General features: G+C 36.2%; 1 protein-coding gene across 2 annotated transcripts in view; it reads right to left on the bottom strand.

Moving 5' to 3' along the window:
* Positions 1-456: 456 nt before the first annotated feature.
* PPP4R2 (protein phosphatase 4 regulatory subunit 2) overlaps positions 457-18,304 on the bottom strand; it is a 33,047-nt gene continuing 15,199 nt past the window's right edge. For both annotated transcript variants that reach the window (XM_082321975.1, XM_082321976.1), the window contains exons 3-9: positions 12,376-12,546; positions 7,299-7,392; positions 5,790-5,827; positions 5,250-5,324; positions 4,682-4,825; positions 3,828-4,096; positions 457-2,844 (exon numbers count right to left, since the gene is read on the bottom strand). In XM_082321975.1, the coding sequence (XP_082178101.1) occupies positions 2,531-2,844; positions 3,828-4,096; positions 4,682-4,825; positions 5,250-5,324; positions 5,790-5,827; positions 7,299-7,392; positions 12,376-12,546 (1,105 nt within the window). In that variant the 3' untranslated portion in view covers positions 457-2,530. The remainder of the gene's footprint in view (positions 2,845-3,827; positions 4,097-4,681; positions 4,826-5,249; positions 5,325-5,789; positions 5,828-7,298; positions 7,393-12,375; positions 12,547-18,304) is intronic.

The raw sequence follows: 18,304 nt of genomic DNA, 5'->3' as shown, positions 1-18,304 counted from the left end.
TGGCTGCATATGGAAACACGCTCTGGGGTGTATGCAATCATGGAACTTAAAGCATCCAGATTTAGAAAAATACAAGCTATGAAAATAGATTCAATGCTACACCTCCACACACAGAGAAAAGCAGCTGCCTGTCTGTCTGGAGGCGTGTAATGCCTCTGACAAAATACGGCTGCTTAGAAATGCAGTAGGTTTGGTTTGGCTTTTTTAAATCCACATTTAAAAAAAAAAAAAAAAGAGAGATTATCTTCTCTGATTTAGTAAATGCAATCTCTAAATGTAGGTACGTATTTAGTATCAAGATGCTTACTGTGATGTTAAAGCATGATTTCAATTTTTATTAACCATTGCAAAAAAAAAATTGCAGATATATAAATGGATCCATACATCAAAGTTCTTCTGCAAGTCTTTACAATAGTGGCACTAGTGCTGCTAAAACAAACATATTGAAAGGTCACAGGTGCTTAAAGAACAAGTTTATTGACAATATCTTCACAAATAAACAGTCTAAAGAAAATTTCAGAAATCTCTAAACTTAGAAATTTTAAAATTTTGTTCTCATTGGCAAAATATTAAAAAAAAACCACGAAGAGAAGTAAGATGTCACTATATTTTTAAACTTTCCTAATTTCAACATTTTGGTTCAGTCCTTTAATTTTATAATACACATCCAACCCTTAAGCACAATGCAGATGAGTCAAAGTACAATTTTCCTTCTGTAAGGGGATCTCAATCAATAGGGTGTGGTTTTTTGTGTTTGGTTTTTTTTGGTTGTTTTTTTTTTTTTTTGGCAAGCATCTCCCGGAATCCTGTCTGCTTAGAACTTGATAGGTAACGTCAGCAAGAAATAACTTCATAAATACTCCAACTGAGTCAAATTATTCCAGTATTAATCAAAATCTAGATTCCCCCAAAGTGATACAAAGCATACCATGTAGTACAAGAAACTATCAGCATGCATTTTAGAGGTCATTTTTGTACTTCAGGTATGTGAACTTAAAACCGAAGAGGGACAATTCTGATAAAAATGTACTCAGATATTTCATAACATTAATATTTATTGCTTTATATGAATACTGTATTGAAAGCCCAAGCATTCAGTTTACACACAGAAATTATACAATTATATACCGTTTCACAATGGCAGTGAGCACTCATTACAATCTACAAAAATCTACTTTACAGAAATTTAAAAATTCTAAATATCAAAAAGGTACAGTTGAAGAAACAGGTATAAACTTGGCAGCCAGTAATTGTGACTGGGAGGTTGCAGCTTGCATGTCTTTAAATATGGGAACTGGAAAATATCGGGAGTTTAAAGCAGTAGTTTGTGCTTTGAGCTGGTCTGAAAAAAACATAACACTGGCTGTCAAAGTAGCATGTTCAAAAATATTTAGTTCACTTCCAAAATGTTATACAAATCATAGTGATTTCTATGCACCCCTAAACGTTTTGGTCGTTTAGCTCAGGTACATAAACTATGGTCATATATTAATTTTTCTAATACAGTGGTGTGATCATACCGATGCCATCTGCATACCTTTGAATAATTTTGAGACTTCTCTACAATATTCACAATGCTCCAAGAAGGACTCAAAAAGGCAAGTACCTGTTCATTTCTTCCAAGATATTTTCTTATCATATTTTCAAACATTTCTTCTACAAAAGTTTAAGCTAATGTTTTGATTACAGCGTTCTCAACATAAAGCACATTTTCTCATAAATAAATGAAATCCTTTCACTCAGGCACCTCAGAAGTATACAAAAATGTTGTAATCTGAACAGTTCTCTTGGAATGTGTTTACTCTGGTGTTTTCAACAATGTTAATATTTCCAGGGTTTCATATGGGCCAGATTTCATTTGTTTTGTTTTCCAGAGGCAAAACAAAGTGCCTTGAAAGGTGAACTTAGTCTTTTCCTATAGAAAAAGTGTTCGCTGTATTTATCTTTTATAGAAACAGAAAAATATACCATTTCCCCCTTAGAATAGTGAGGGTACACATACGTGTGCATGCGTGCATATATGTGTGTGTGAAATGTAACACATTTTAAAAACACACAACATAAGGTTTCATAGTGTGTATTCAAATAAAAATCTGGAAACCAGCATGAAACCCCATATTTCACATGTCAAATGTTGAAACTGTAACCAAAATATGAAGTAACTGCTAAAGCTGTCAGAAAAAGACAAGACAAAAAGCTTTCTTGCTTACATACAACTAGGTGTGGTAATCTCCAAAAAAGTTGTCAAAATTATAATTACCTTCCAGTTTAAAAACTTTTATTCTAAATAAAAAAAACTATACACAAACCACTGATTTGACCAAACGAAAGTTCAGCGGTAAGCAGGACCTGAAGGAGCTGGTATTCACAGTTCTTATCATGTACAACTCTTTCAAGGTTCAATCCATGGAGAAGTTTATTTTACAACCTGCTGCTTTTTGTAAAACTAAAGGTCCACTTTATTACATAAAATTATTTATACAGTGTAAAACCAGAGCCTTATGGAAAATACTGCATCTAAGTATTTAAATTAGTCTTGCTCCATAGGTTCATCTGCAACTTCTGTGGCTTCATCACTGTTTTCCATAGGGGTCTCTGACGAAATCTCTGGAGTTTCACTAGCATAGGACCCTAACTCTTCAGTTTCACTGCAGTCAGCTCCACTGCTGGCAGATCCACTAATTTCACTGTCATCTGAGTGTAAATCCTTCTCTGCTTGAGACTGATCAGACTCCTCCATTTGATTGCTCTCCTCAGAGGTCTCTTCATTCACAGTTGAGGATTCAGTGTCTTTTTCTTGATCTTTTCTGTCTGGACCAACATTTCTGGGAGACATGAAGGACTCTAGAAACGGTGAAAGTACAGTATTACTAAGGCATTTGTAAACACATCTTAATCCTGCTACTCTCCGTTCCCAGCTATGCCAAGCAATACTTCTGCAACACAGCCAAGGACAAGAAAAACTGACAATCCCCAGTTTTGCTAGAAGATGTAAAGTATTAGCCAACTTCATCAGGATAGCCAAACTATCCTAATATACCATAAAATAAAGTCCCATTTTTTCATTTAATAGGTAGTGTCACTTAATTAAGCTTCAGTGGATAAAGACATGGTCTAACAAGTAACAACTTCTTGCTTCCCTACATTCCTTCATTAATTTGTCTTCAGAAGCAGTCTTTTGGAAATGTTGAAAACATCACTGTTTCAAGTGTACATCCATCATGATCTAGAGGAACATTTTATAAATACAGGAGCCACAAGAAATATTAAAGGAAACTTTGGAGGATATGTAAAAAATAGGACAGTCTCTTAACTGCAGTTATCTTTTTTTTTTAATTAGGTACAGGGCCTGCCTTAGAGTGAGGTTATTTTCACTGTTCTAAGAGGATCTGGAGAGATTGTTGCTCAGCCTCCTCAGTGAAAGAACCTAACCTTATATCAGTATTTCAGTAATTTATTAATAATAAAGACAGTCAAGCATAGATGTGACCCCTCCCCCTTCCAGAGAAGAGATGTGAACATCTGACAATACCCTGAAGTAGGGATTACGGAATTCTTGGTGCATCATTACCACCCTCATGTAATTTACTGCCTAAGAAGATTTTAAAAGATTTAAAGTACCATTTTATAAATTTTTAAAGAGAGATGTAGGACAAAGAAAAAAGAAGAAATAACAGAATTGCTAAATTATGCAAAATTGAAGTATGAACAAGCAGTTCATCTTTATGCACAACTGGAGACATGTAGCAATCCCAACAGCACTGGCCTCCAGCAAAGAAAATCCCAACTCCTTGGAAAATGCACAAAGATAATAAAATCTGAAATACCTTCCTCCTCTTCCTCTGTACAGTGCTGTCTGGCACAAGCAGCATCTTTTTCTTTATCCTGAGATGTAGAGGATGTTTCTGTCTCTTCCCCCATGCCTAAAGAAACTTCACTGGAGGCAGTTTGGTTAGGTGCATCTCTGGCTTCCCCTTCCTTGTCAAATTTAAGTCTTTTTACCTCATGTCCTTCTGCTTCTGCAGGATCATCTTCAGAGTGCTTATTTTTTACTGGGCTGCTCTGGGCACCTTCTGATTCAGATGCTGGTGATTCACTAAAAACAACAAAAGCAGCTGTAGTTTTTATTGAAGAAAAACATTCTGTATCGTGTCACACTTTAAAAACAATGTAGCAGCTACTTTAAGTTAAACACCCTACAAGAGATAACAGTAGAACTCACTTCACTTATTACGTAACAAAACCTCAAAGCCATCACTCCTCCTTCACCTGATTGTTGATGAAAATGCAGAGCAGTCAGACTACTCTGGTGGGTCCAAATTACTGACAGCTCCCACTGTCAGAATCAGCAGCAAACGTTTACGAAATACCGTATCTGGTTATAGTTTAACATCCTGACACAAATATGGTAACCGTGGATTTCTGAACTCTATTCTTCAGTCTTCATTTTTACCATACATCCCATACACTTACGAGGTGTGTTACTACAACTGTGGAAACTTGAGCTAATAGTTACCTAGATAGCCCAAACAATAGTAAGTACACATCAAATCCTGCGGCAGACAATCATATGTTTATAACTTAATTATGCATACCTTAGACAGACATTCTCTTTTAAAATATTTTTAAAATTTAAGTGAAAAAAAACTGAGAATAATGAAATACATTACTTCTCACAAACCTGTGTTTTTTATCTTCTGTTTGCTGCAAGCTTGATTCTTTATGTTCCGTGCTGTCTGGCAAACCGTTTGTTGTCATAGGAGTTGACAAAGAAACCTTCGGTCGATTTACTGGTCTGGGAGTTCCAGGACCATTTACATTAGATCTTTAAAAATAATAATAAAAAATTAACCCATCCTTTTAGCAAAGTAATTTGTTCCTAACAGGTAGAAAGCAGCTATAACCTTGTTTTAAAAGATCACCAAAACAAACAAACAAAAAAAGATGAGGTACTTTGCTATTTTATATTGAATAAAAAATTCCTTGCCTACAACATGCAAACTATGATAAAAACTTTAAATAACAACAAAAAAAAACAATAAGGTTACAAAAAGATAACAAAAATAGAGTACGTCATGTATATGTTCATGCCTCCTCTACCCTCCTTCACCCAGTACTCCATATCACACCCCATTTTTGAGGCTACCTATTTAGGATCAGAATAGGTAATGATAAGGGACCTGAACCAGCTGTTTGCAGAACCACCTTGCTTTTATCCAGAAAAAGTTAACTCCTGAAACTAAACTTACCTGTCAGAGTACCCTGGTGAATTTCCTGGGAACATAACACCATTCATCCGATTTAAACTATTGGAATTATTTTTCCTAAAAAAAAAAAAAAGTTATGAATAAAGGAACTTTAAATTACTTTAAGCTTGTTTGCACAGAATTCCCCCCTCAACTTAGAGTCCCCCACTTTCAGACCTCAAGGGGTTCTCTACCCATACATTATACTAGGGAAATAGGCTAGGATATGAATTTACAGTGCGACCGTTATCGAGGGGTATCCACTTTTTCCACCACCAGCTACAGTATAAAATAACAGCTTAGTGTTCAGGGATAATACTGAACTGTACCATATATCCGATTCCAAAGCCGTTTGTTCATTTCCAAATTACTGCATGTAACACTTGAAGACCGCTACCACTATTGTTGACTTAACTATTGATAATGAAAACTGAACTCCACATGTCTGTCTTTTGGATACAATTACAGATATTAGACACAGATGCACACATTCTCCCCTCTACTAACAAAAGCTTAAAGTTTCAAGAAAAAGATTATACTTACTCTGAAGATGGATATACACAGCTGACAACCATGACATTCTGTAATACACAAACAACATATTAAGACTTCAGATACAGAAGCTTCAGCTCTTGACAACACCCCAAGACTTAACGAGTTACAGGATTTTGGTCAAATCTGTTAAAGCATCTCTACAGAAAATTGGGTTGAAAGCTATCAACAGATGACAGATACATAAAAAGTACCACTGCTCCCTCTTCACAAGGTCAGGCCATAATTACACTAAAAGTCAGTGTTTTCCTAAGTGGGTTACCATCACAACAAGACCAGCACATTAAGCCTCAGGCCCAAGTGTTTGTAATTTTTAACTGAAGCATCTCTGGGAAGCAAAGTATTCTGAAATGCTGAAAACCTTCTGAATTGCTGGAGAAATGCTCTATTTGTACACGAGTCCTGCATTCAAAAGTGTGCAAGCACTATCAGCTATTTTTGGCACAGCCATATTTCAAATGTTAAATTATTTTGGCCCCGCATAAACAAAAGGGCAGAAGTAATGATTAATTCAGTACGTTTTCCTTAGCCACCTCTCCCTCCTGAATGGCACTGCAAACTAAATCAATTTCAACATCTAGAAACCTAGCTTAAAAATTAGGTAACTGCCTCTCTTCAAATCAATACTTAGCCCAATTATACAGGGGGGCTTTTATCACAGGGCCAGCTAAAATTAACCCAGATGAACTTTAATGAGGGTTCTCCATAAAACCTGAGGTGTGGTTTCACAGATCTCATCATTGGCTAAGAAGGCTTTGTGAAATCCCTGTCTCATCATTCATTCCTGACCATCTCCTTCCCATCTTAACTTGCAAGAATAGATCTGACTGCATCCACTATAGCAGTGAAAACCAATCCATTTACAAGCTAACCTTTCTTCAACCGAATAATCTAAGTAGGAACCTCAAGCCAATTTTGCCATCAAGAAAATCCTATGTGGAACCACATCCTGAAAATCTGTTACCTACTTTTGAAAGATCCCACATTCTGACATAAGCTATAAAATAGCATTAAATGACATCTGTATGCTTTTACAAAGGCACAGTCCTCTACACAAGAGGACTTAATAGTGAAACAAAAGACACTGGGGGAAGGGGCCTCCCTTCTCCTTCACCTACTGGATCTAATCTGAACCCAAATGTGGAAGGAAATGCCTGATCAAAAAAATTCAAATTATTTCAGCTGATTATTTGATTATTTCTAGCTAGGACTCAATATAAAAAGTGACATTATATCCTCCACAAACCACAGTTTGAGTACTGCCCAGTAATTAGGAAACACAACAGTTACAGCCCTGAGATTTATTTTTATGTCTTAAATAAGTTGTTTTAAAACTTCTTTTCAATGTTATGAAACAAACTCATACACTTAAGAGCAGCTATTAGCTATAGTATGGCTATGAGCCATAATGAAACCAACAGACCTTTGGGAGTAATTCAGACATTATTTAAGTGGTAGTTGTGACTGTTTAGCTGTGCTCTCTCTCAGAAAAATACATACCTTTTCCACACCTCTTAGAAATTTGTCTGTTCCTGTGTAATTCCTCCTAGGATCTGTCAGCAACTCACAGAGTCGCTGAATAGTGAAGGGGATGCTGCAATGAAATAGATTTATAACAATTTAATTTTATTTTAATGAGTATGACTATTAGGAAGCAATAACATTATTCCTTCCTCCCCCGTACTGCGAAGAAAGAAAACAGTACTGAAATTTGTTATCATTAGCAATATAGGGTAGTAACTCGAGGCCTTATTTTTCCTTATCTCATATACTGAGGTAACAAAGCACTGTCTTTTGTGCTTACCACCACAAAACTCTTAAGTAGAATCCTAAATACATCATCCCACAACTCAAACAATTCATTAGAGCAATGAAAAGGAAATCAGATCATCAACAGTAAGATATTTTAAGACTGTATTTATTATTCAAATGTATAGAACAGAAATGGTAAGTGATTCAAAACAAATTTGAGTCATACACACTAGAGCTAAAAAATTCTCAACTTGTAGTTTATTTCACGTTTTACAAAATACATTTACAGAAAAAGCATTAAATGTTGGAATTAGTAGAACCATTATGCTTTAGCTGTTACAAACACTCTTATTTTGCCACAACTAGACAGCATACTTATCTATCAAGGAACAGCTCAGTAAAAATAATTAGACTCAGTATGATATATAAATCCATAAGCATCGCATTCACACATTGTTTTCTTATAATTCTGCACTCAATTTCATGCCTACTTAAATGAGAAGCCAACCTTTCAGACAAGCAATACTTTACATACATTTACCAGTTACCTGAGATGTCATACACTTTCATTGCAAATTCAGCGTCACATTTTAACAAAACTTCTGTGACTTTTGACAAAATAGTAAAACACTTTAAAAGTTATGTCAATAAAATAATAAAGAATCATGCATTTTTTACAGTTAATGATTTCAAGTTGAAGCCATAAACATTTCAAAAATTCGTCTAAGAAGGGTATTTGATACAATACAATACTTAAGAACCATTTCTTCATTGGGAACACAACTGATACACCAAATCCAGAGCAATATCAATACACACATACATGTGTGTGTGTATAACCCTATGCTGTAAATTTTTTGTAAAAAAATTAAACTTTTATTGTTTTCCTAGGAAGTCGGTACACAGTATCTTAAGCCTATTTCATTAGCTAACACAGTATGTATCTCAAGCTTAGTTCATTAGCTAAAAAGCCACATCTTAAAAGATGCACAGATCTACCACTAGTTCAGTGCAAACAGGTCAGCATAGCTATCATTAATCATACTGCATGAGATGTCACTTAAACTAAAAGCAAGCAGTAATCAGAAGGAGAGTGACCAAGTATCAACAATTTAATTAGTTTTTTCAGAACTGTCTGTGTATTACGTTACTGAGGAAGTTACAATCCTCAACTGGAAAACAGTAAGGAGGTAGGCTACAATGCAACCACCCTTAGCCCTAGTTCCAACACAGCTACTTGACAAAAACACAGCAGGTGTATCACAGTTACCCTACTAGTTAATGCCTTCCCTTGCTATTCACCCTGAATTACACCATACTAACTTATCTTTACTTGACTTCTAAGAATAGAAAGATGGTGAAGTTAATCTCCATCAATCAGCTGTGGACAGTTAGAATACAGCTGATAAAGTATTAAATATATTAAACACTTGCAAAAAGTAATGCTGTAAGCAGCATTTCTAAAACATTTATTTTGACATGTAAAAGCAAGTAAACTGGCAGAAACCGAGTGTTTTGGCACACAGGCAAAATACATGTCACTTCCCTATTTTGACCCAGAAGTATCTCCTCCCCCACCCCCCAAATTTGATAAGGACAAACCAGAACAAACCAGGTACAAGCGTTCCTTTTAATTCAGTTTATTACATGAAGGCTCTTAAGCTTGACAATGGTTCTGTCATTATTAATTTCCCTAAAGCTTCCTTAGTATCAATCAAATAGTGCTGCTGTTCAGCAACTTTTGGTCAACGAGTAATCTTTCTGACACTCAAATTCTTCATGATGTTCAGCTTCTGGGTAGTGCCTTCTTTTAACGAAATTCCCAACTCTAACTCAGGCACAGATCTTGATCTGTTAACTTTTCCACACAGGTACAGCACTAATTGTACCTATTGTTTCTCATTGATGGCCATTCTGATTTTGGGTGGAAAAGCCCATAATTAAAGAGACTTTGTAATTTTTTAATAGACTAGACCATCCATTCAAAATCAATTTATTTCACAGGAACAAAAATACAGAGAATTTTAAATTATTTTTCAACAGCCAAATCTGTAAGACATCCTGGAGAATCATTGTCTGGCTAATTTGTATTTAGCTCTACCTAACTGGACACCTGGAGTACTACGACATGAAGTATTTTGTGAACATCAGTACTGTTCTGGCCACTTGGGGAATAAGCATACTCAAGAAAGTGTGCAGCCTGCAACTAACTCCAGAAGTTGCCTTCCTATTTTACTCTCAGCTATAAAAGGTTTCAACAAAAGCCAAAACCAGTTCATTTCCCTCCAAAATTTTCCATAGTAAACTGAACTTCATTTATTGAGCAGCAGATGGCACCAAGCGTCACACTATCACCTCCTTTGCATGTAATTCGTTCAACATTTGTACATGTTTTTAGTTAGCAAAACCCAAAGTTAACTTCACCTCATGAATTCTTTTTGGTAAAACTTATTTTAGAATAGTTTAACAACGTGATTTTAAAATAGAAGTAATAGAAATTGGTGTTCATGTACAGATTTACACCAATGTAAAAGTTTGTGAGCAGCATGAGAATTGATCTTAAATGCTTAGAAATTTAATTAGTTCAGTACATGAGCTGCATGAATAGTCCTCATCTGCCTACTTAAGGTAACTTAAAATTCTATACAAACACACTCAAAACTGAACTTCTAGCACTATAGTTCAGAATGAATGACAAACCAAAAATTCATCATATAGACAGGATTCAAGAGGGATCTGGGAAAATTACTTATAACAGCTATATTAAATTGTAGCAAAAAAAAAATACATAAATGAAAATTTGGTTTATGTCTATTTTGTTCATGCTGTGAAGAATCCTGTCATGAGAGATCCCAAGTAACTTACCTTGGAACTTTCTGCTTCACTAGCAAAGGATAAAGAAAATGGCAAGTCTTTTAAGAAGTTCCTACTCCAAAGCAATTCTAAAGTATAGCATGAGAGTCTGGCTCTGCAAGCATATTACACAATGTCAAGTAAGATACAGTAAGGTTAAAACAGCCAGTTTGTGCCTTCTTTAAAAGACACTTCATCTAGAAAGACCCCAAAACAGGAATCATTCTTCATTCATTATTTCTTTGACTTTTTTTTAAGTTTAAAAAATTAGCTAGTTTTAATGAACTCTTTCCCTCGCTCTTTTAAACAAACACCAATAAAAACATCCTAATAATAAAGTCAGATCAAGCAGCTTCCTTCTCCACTACGGTACCCTGAAATGACATTGACAACTCTAAATAAGAAGCCTGAATATGTCCAATCACACAAACCAAAACCTGCTGTTACTTTTTGGAAACATCTCCACACAATTCACCTTTCACAATCATATCCTCACTGTAACAGTTGTAGGATTTAGTAAACGAACTACTCTACAATCCTAGATTCTGAAACATCCTAATGTATTATTTTCTTTAGGGTAACTAATGTACACAGTTTGCTTCCTCAAAGACTGGGTGATTCACTTCAAAGTATGAGGAAGTTGAGCACTCTTAAGTGTTACAGCAACAGATCAAAACAGCACAGCCACGGAGTAAGCTCCAGACTTGGTCACCCAGAGGTTTGTTTAGTACACTTTGGAACAACAGAAGATAACAGCAGCCCATTCATTAGCTGTCTCCATGTGAGAACATCACAAATTTTGTGGGCAGTGAAGCATTAACAAAAAGCTGGGGGAGGCAGGAGAGAGGCAGACTCAGGCATAAAGGATAGGTTTGTTTTTAAATTCCTTCAGTGAAGTAGCCCAGTATAAATATTGGGTATCTGAGAACAAGCTGAATTTCACATTCTTAGAAGTATCCCACACAAGAGCAATTTGAGGGGACAGGGGGCAGAGTTGAGATCTGACTTACAAGAGAGACACTTAAAACTGCAAATAAATTAAGTAGTATGGACCAATAACAGTAAAAATTATTAACCTAGCATCAAAATATGACACTAAGGATGTTTTAGTAGTACCTCCAAATCTGAAATTTCAGAGTAACTGGGAGGCAAGCTTTGTAGTATGCCCATTTACTGACAAGCTGAGAAAAATGCTGAAAAAGTCTCTCTTAAGCAAGCACTGAGACCCACAAGCAGGATGACTCAGCTTCTAAGTATGTAACCCAGTTTGGAAACAAGAAAAATACTACATAAGCTATTAAAAAAGATACACCAAATAAAAGACAAAAAAAACCCAAAATCAGAAGCTTTATTTTAAAGGAAACAAAACTTCCATAATTACAAAACCAACAAAGGGTATACACTTTAATCTAAGACACTGTCAGCAATAGATCAAATACCACAAGTCTCTCAATTAGTAAATATCACTCAATCTATAATTTTGAATCTGGCACAATTTAACAATTCAAAACCAGGTACACCTTGCCTCCTGGTTGTGCCACGTTTATCATGGCATTACTTCTTCAACAGCTACTGAACTGCCACAAAGCAATTAAGAACTGAACACCAAAAGACTTCTTTCAATTAGGTATTTCAAAATACATTGAAAGAAATCTGACTTTACTATCTATTTTACCTGTTAAATGCACATAGTAATACCATGCTTCTTTGAAGGGTATTACTTAAAAACTAACTACATATTGAAAAAACTGAAGGGATCGCCGTGTCACAGGATGTCGTAATTTTCATTCAAAGACAGAATAAAGTGAAAGTTCTGAAACTACTGTAATATATTTCCAATGTATGTATTTGCTTCTGCTCATCTATTTGAGGAAGCAAAATGACTAGTCACAGACAGATACTACAGACTACTAAGTTAAAAACTGGGAAAATATTTTTGTTATCCTGATTTTAGAAAACAAATTATACATACCCATTAAATCCAGTGACAATTTTCAGGATTCTTTCTTTCATCTCTTCAAAGGGAATATATTCCACATTTGGATTGGGGGGCCCTCTTGGTTCAGGAGCTGAGGTTCTGAAATCATCCATTACTTTCTCCAGTTTGAAAATAAAATAGCCTTTAAACTGAGACCACTGAACCCTGCATAAAACACAAGAATTAAGACATATGCAAGTCAGCCCTAAACCCACAGAAAAACAGTGTAACTTTATGTTTGCAAAACAACATTCATACTGGTATGCCATTCCTAAGCTAAATGAGGCAAGTAATGCAGTATTAGTTTTCTTCCTGAATTCAAAGCATGAAAACTATTTAAATAATTACAGTAGAACAATATTACACAAGTCAATTGCCATTAACAACAGGGTTAGCCATTTCCTTAAAGACCCAATATCCATTTACAATTCAAACCCGAGTGTGAAATATGCATGCATTCTATACAACTTGTCAGTGAGCCTACATGCCACCTGAAGTTTTCACTGAGCTCACAAGAGAAGGGAGGGGGAAAAACAAAAAACAAAAAAGGAAAAGAAGAAACAGAAAAAAGAAAAAAGTGTGTTTCAAGTCTGGAAACCATACAGCAATTGTACACTGCATTATCTGCTTCTGTTACAAAATCTTACTGAAAGGCCTCTTGTAACTAACTGCTCAGTATCCATGCACCATAAAAGCATTTAGTAGCACCTCTTTTTCTCAGAAAGGCAAATCTATTTTGTATCACAGTTAGCACTTGCTGATGAATATTTGAGCAAAGCAACTTTGACTCCTGAAAAACATTCCCACAACAAAGTAATCTATTAAGATCTTTCTAAACTACCTTCAGCCTTACGACTTAGAAGTTTTATCATTTACAGAGTTCTATATAATGAAATCTTCAAGAAAACAAGTCTCCCACACTGCACACAATGGACAAGGTGGGAAACTGCTGAGAAGGCCTTTCTACACCGATCACCCCACACAACAGTCGCAGAAGAACTTCTGAGCCTCCTCTGGCTAGTGCATTCCTTAGCAGCATAGGCAGCAACTTGAAAGCAACTGATTTAGTTCAGTTACTATCAATTTTATTCTATTAATGATGATGCAGGAGCCTTCACCCCACACAACAGTTGCAGAAGAACTTCTGAGCCTCCTCTGGCTAGTGCATTCCTTAGCAGCATAGGCAGCAACTTGAAAGCAACTGATTTAGTTCAGTTACTATCAATTTTATTCTATTAATGATGATGCAGGAGCCTTCAAAGTTACAGGATGGAGATGTAGTGGAGAAAAAGAAGAAACAGAGAGAATAACAAACCAGCAATAAAGAGAGGAGGTTATCTTTGACATTTCTCTATAACGTATACAACCTGGAATGAACCAGCTCAAATCAAACAAAATCTGAACCCCTGGACAGCCCTTCAGCTCCTGCTGAAAGACATACTGTTTAGCCAAAGGCTGTATTTCTACAGGCTGTCTTTGGTAGCAGTGCTAGCTTAAACAGCCCTGACTATTTTCAGCCCCACATAACATCTGACCTTCTGTCAGGCTGATACAACTATTTGTGCTGTGAACTACACGTGGTGACTCCCCAGCAAAGTGACGACGTTTGTCCTGCATGCTGTTCGCAAGCACCAGTACTACCAAATATAAAACCACAGGCCAGTGAAGTCATATTAGCCTACTTCCACCAGAAAACCAGTGCCATGTTATCTTTGCCTTAATTTTCTCCTTGGTCTCAAAGAAATAATTATGAGACCAAAAGGGGGAAAACTTAGCTCAGGTTTATCTACAGAGATTCAAACACAAACCCGTCTTTTATTAGGAGTGACACATTTGCCAGAATTGGGAGAAATCCAAAGAGGAAAGCAAATCTCCTTTTTCCTTCTCAAGAAACCATTAAGCAACTCACAACAGAGGGGAATGCAGGACTTAGTGAATAATAATAAAACAAGAAACAAAAATAGAAAGAAAGAAGAAACAAGGTCCCAAAAGGGAATGGCATGGATAGATGAAACAGCATCATTGAGTCTCACTGGATTATTGCTCCAATTAGCATTATACAGCCAAAGCAGAATACTATAATGTTTCTAATGTACAATATTAGGCATTACTACTACACGTTAAATTAAAAACCTATCCAACTCTGCAGTGCTACCATGAGACCAAAGCTTTCATAACAAATCACAGATTTAATACATAAGCACATCACAAAACACAGACAGAAAAGACCCAGTAAATAACCCCTTGCCAGAGTAGGATTACTCCCTACAGAGCATCCCAAGAGCTTTACTTGCCTCATGAAAGGGCATTCCACTATTATTCTAAACATTCTTTGATAACCCCATTTAGATATTTTTTTCACACTTTAAAACTTGAGCTGTTCTTTGTTTTCATTGTTATTTATTTCTTGCTAAATAGTTAACACTTATCTTTTCATAAACTATTAACCCATCAGTGTTGCGTTGCTGAAATAAACCAACAACATACAAAGTTTAAAATGGCAAGCTACTGCCTGAAAGCAGTACCCACCAGCTCCTCTCTACAATGCTGAAGCTATAGAAAATAAAGAACATAACATTTTGCCCCTATACAGAAGCCCAGAAAACTGTCACTTGTTTTAAACCCAAGTATTTTTAATTAGTATTTCTTCTATTATAAACAGGCTAAGAACTTGCATCTGCAATACACTGCAATACAGACATAAAAAGCATCTTTCACCCTGTATTTCAAAGCACTTGATAAATGACTGCCAACCAGGTGACACAGCCCAGCTTACAAACAGAAGCAGCAGAGTTTAAGGATAAACTCATCCTGCAGTCACAAGCCTGACTACAGCTAACCCATACATAGCAACACCAGCTTTAAATCAACTGAACAAGCTGTTGGTAGAAGCAGTGTAACCACAGCGGCAGGAGCTCCAGACAGGCTTGCTGTTTAGACATTTACTCTGTTTCTCAAGCAGGTTTTTTCAACATTGCTGAATTCCCTGGCTGTGGCTGCACTACTAGCAGCATGAAAGCTAACCGCTTAAAGGCAAGCGGTACATTCACATTGCAATCATAGATTTAACTGCAGTTCCCACCATAAACAACTGCTTCGAAGTCAGAGGTGTCTCGTGCTTTTAGACCATAATCTCCTGACCTCAGTGTTGTAATTTAGACACTAAAACATGCTCCCATTTAGATGATGGTCTTGAAGCACTTTCAATCTATGCAAATGGTTTCTCATGAACAGTTTTATCCCAGTACCAGTAAGTTACATGGGAACTCCAGCCACTCAACAGGAAATATTATCTGCACCACAAAAGACTGAGTCAGCTCCAGACTCCTTAACCATGCAGGCAAAATTCAGTCCTGCAGTGGTAACACAGTGGATTCCTGGAAGGCAGGAAGAAGGAGGAAGGAGGAAGGTTTCTGGAGGCTACAGTGCTGGTCACTTGTTTCTTTTAGGCATGATTCTTCTATCATTATCCTAGGGTGAAGAATCTCCAACTTCGGCACATCATCCTTCAGTTACCACCTTCCTGCCAGGTTTCTGCTCCTTCTGCTTTCACCCAGAACTGCAGTTGCTTCCTTTTCCCTCACAGCCAGTCTCTGCCTCAGCAACAGCAGCATCTACCACCATGTTATCAGACACTGACAGTCTACCTCTGAGACAGCTGTGTACTATGCCTCTAGTTTAAGCTAACTCTGAACAAGTCCTCAGAAAAGAAACATAATACACAAGGTGGATTAATAAAAGATTTTATACAAAGAATCTTACTTCAAGCAACTTTAATTATATATATTTGTGAAAGAAACTTAACTACACTTGTGACAATGTACTGCAAAGTTGGAACACTTTTTAAACTCTTTATAAAAGACTACACTCAAATCAATCTACAAAACTGAGTAGTACCTGGCTGCATATCTGAAAAAAGAAATTGTTAAATAATGAACTCGCTTCTGACCAGAAAAAAACAAAACAAAAAAAAATTCTGCAGGGACAGTAAGATTTTCTTTATTTCCATTTACTTCAGTGGAAGTGATCAAAAGTGAGTGTCAAAAGAGGAAAGCTACCTTTCCTGTTTTACCAGTCTGTGCAAATAACATGTAGAAGTTGGTATCAGCTAAACTCTTGAAACTTGCATCTCATCCATAGAGAAAACCATTTAGTTCATAAACGATGGGTAGAACTGTTAAGCCAATACAACACAAAAATTAAAAGTGGCATATCCTCCGAATTAGCAAAGCAATCTGTATCTACATATCTAGAAATTTTAAGTTATCAGCACACACTGAAAGACTGGCCACTTAGAAAGCCAGACAACAGTAGTGAGAAGGAGATAAACAAATGGTGAGTATCTGTTTTCAAGAAAAGAAAAATCTTCCACATGTATCACAAGCTCCCTGAGAACAACTCTAGCATTAGGATGCAAGACCTCTGTTTTAGGTGCTTTGTTACAAAACGGGAGACACTGAAAATGAGCAAAGGTTGGTCAATACCTTCTGTAGTCAAATCAAGAACTAAAAGGAAGCTAAACAATACTCTTCCACATGGCTATAGGGAGAACCTCATTAAGTTTTATACACTGGAAAATAACTGACAAACACTTTAAACTCTGTAAAGAAACCAAACTGAAGAAATTTTCCATGGAGAAAATACTATTCATGCTTTCTTCTGAGCGGGCTTGTTTATAAATACTTGCTCTTCCCACTCAGCATTGTGCATAATCAGCCTTTTCTAAATGCATGCTTACATCTTCTAAACCATGCTTTTCCTGTCCACTACACTAACTTGTGAATTTGTACTAGCAACTTTGAGAGCTGTTTTATAGCCACTCAAAGAAAAAAATTCCTATGAACATCGTGTGATCCTTAAAAACATCTACAGAAACAATACTTCAAAAAATTCGTTGATCCTAAAATGTTTTGGTTCAGTGTACTTTCATTCTAGCAAATGGCAATTTTGAAATTATATACATTTTATGTATATCTAAAGCATCTTTCACTACAGTATCTGGGTCATCCTGTGTAAATATAGCTGTACAAAGACAGCTCCCCTGGGCTAACAAGCCTGTAGTTTCACAGATACTCCAAATCATCATAAGACGGCATTTTTTCTTAAATAGAGTCCTCTGCTTCCCTCCCACCAGCTCCTGCACCATCCTTCCCTTATATCAACGGTTTTGCTGACATACAGAAAATTGGAGGAAGAAACTGGTTTTATGAAAAAAGCACCTAGCAAGGAAAAAAGCCACCAGATGCAGTAATGAATTGCTGAAAAGAAGCAACCACAGCACACTTCCAGAACTTTAGCTTGTATAGATATATAGATAGATAGATATATCATAGCAGAACCACAAATCTCCCAGGACCAATGTAAATGCTGGTAGTTTAACGCAACATTTCAGATTTTTAAAAGAGCACCTTTAATAGTCAAGCAACAGATGAAAGCATAGAAGCCAACACATGGTCCAACAGTTCAGCCTCTGTACATTACTTAAATAGATGATACTACGTCCTAGATTTAATATATGCTAATAACTGTGCTTTAAGGTATGAAAAGATGTTTAACACCATAATATTGTACCAGAATGAAGTCCCTGACCTTGCAATTTAAGAAAAAACTAGAAACGTAACAGAGAAACACGGATGGAAGAGACCTCAGTGTTTGAAGATACTCAGTTGTGTCTTACAGAAATGAAACAGGAAAGCAGACAGCACCTGACCGAACAGCTGATAATATGAGAAACATAAGCAAGTTTTGAGAATATTCACATATTAATTAGAGGCAGCATGAGAAAAGGCTAAAAAAGGGTGGGGGAAGACATAAGACATGAAATAAGCAAGAAGAAATTAAATAAAATGACAGGCTATGCAAAAAAAAAAAAGTTAGAAAAAAGAAAATCCCCCCCAAACACGCAAAACCCCAGGACAGGGTC

This window comes from Platalea leucorodia, assembly GCF_965183815.1.
Source record: "Platalea leucorodia genome assembly, chromosome: 9".
Lineage (NCBI taxonomy): Eukaryota > Metazoa > Chordata > Aves > Pelecaniformes > Threskiornithidae > Platalea > Platalea leucorodia.
Note: the sequence above shows the minus strand (reverse complement) of the source record. Positions and strands in the feature narration are given on the sequence as shown.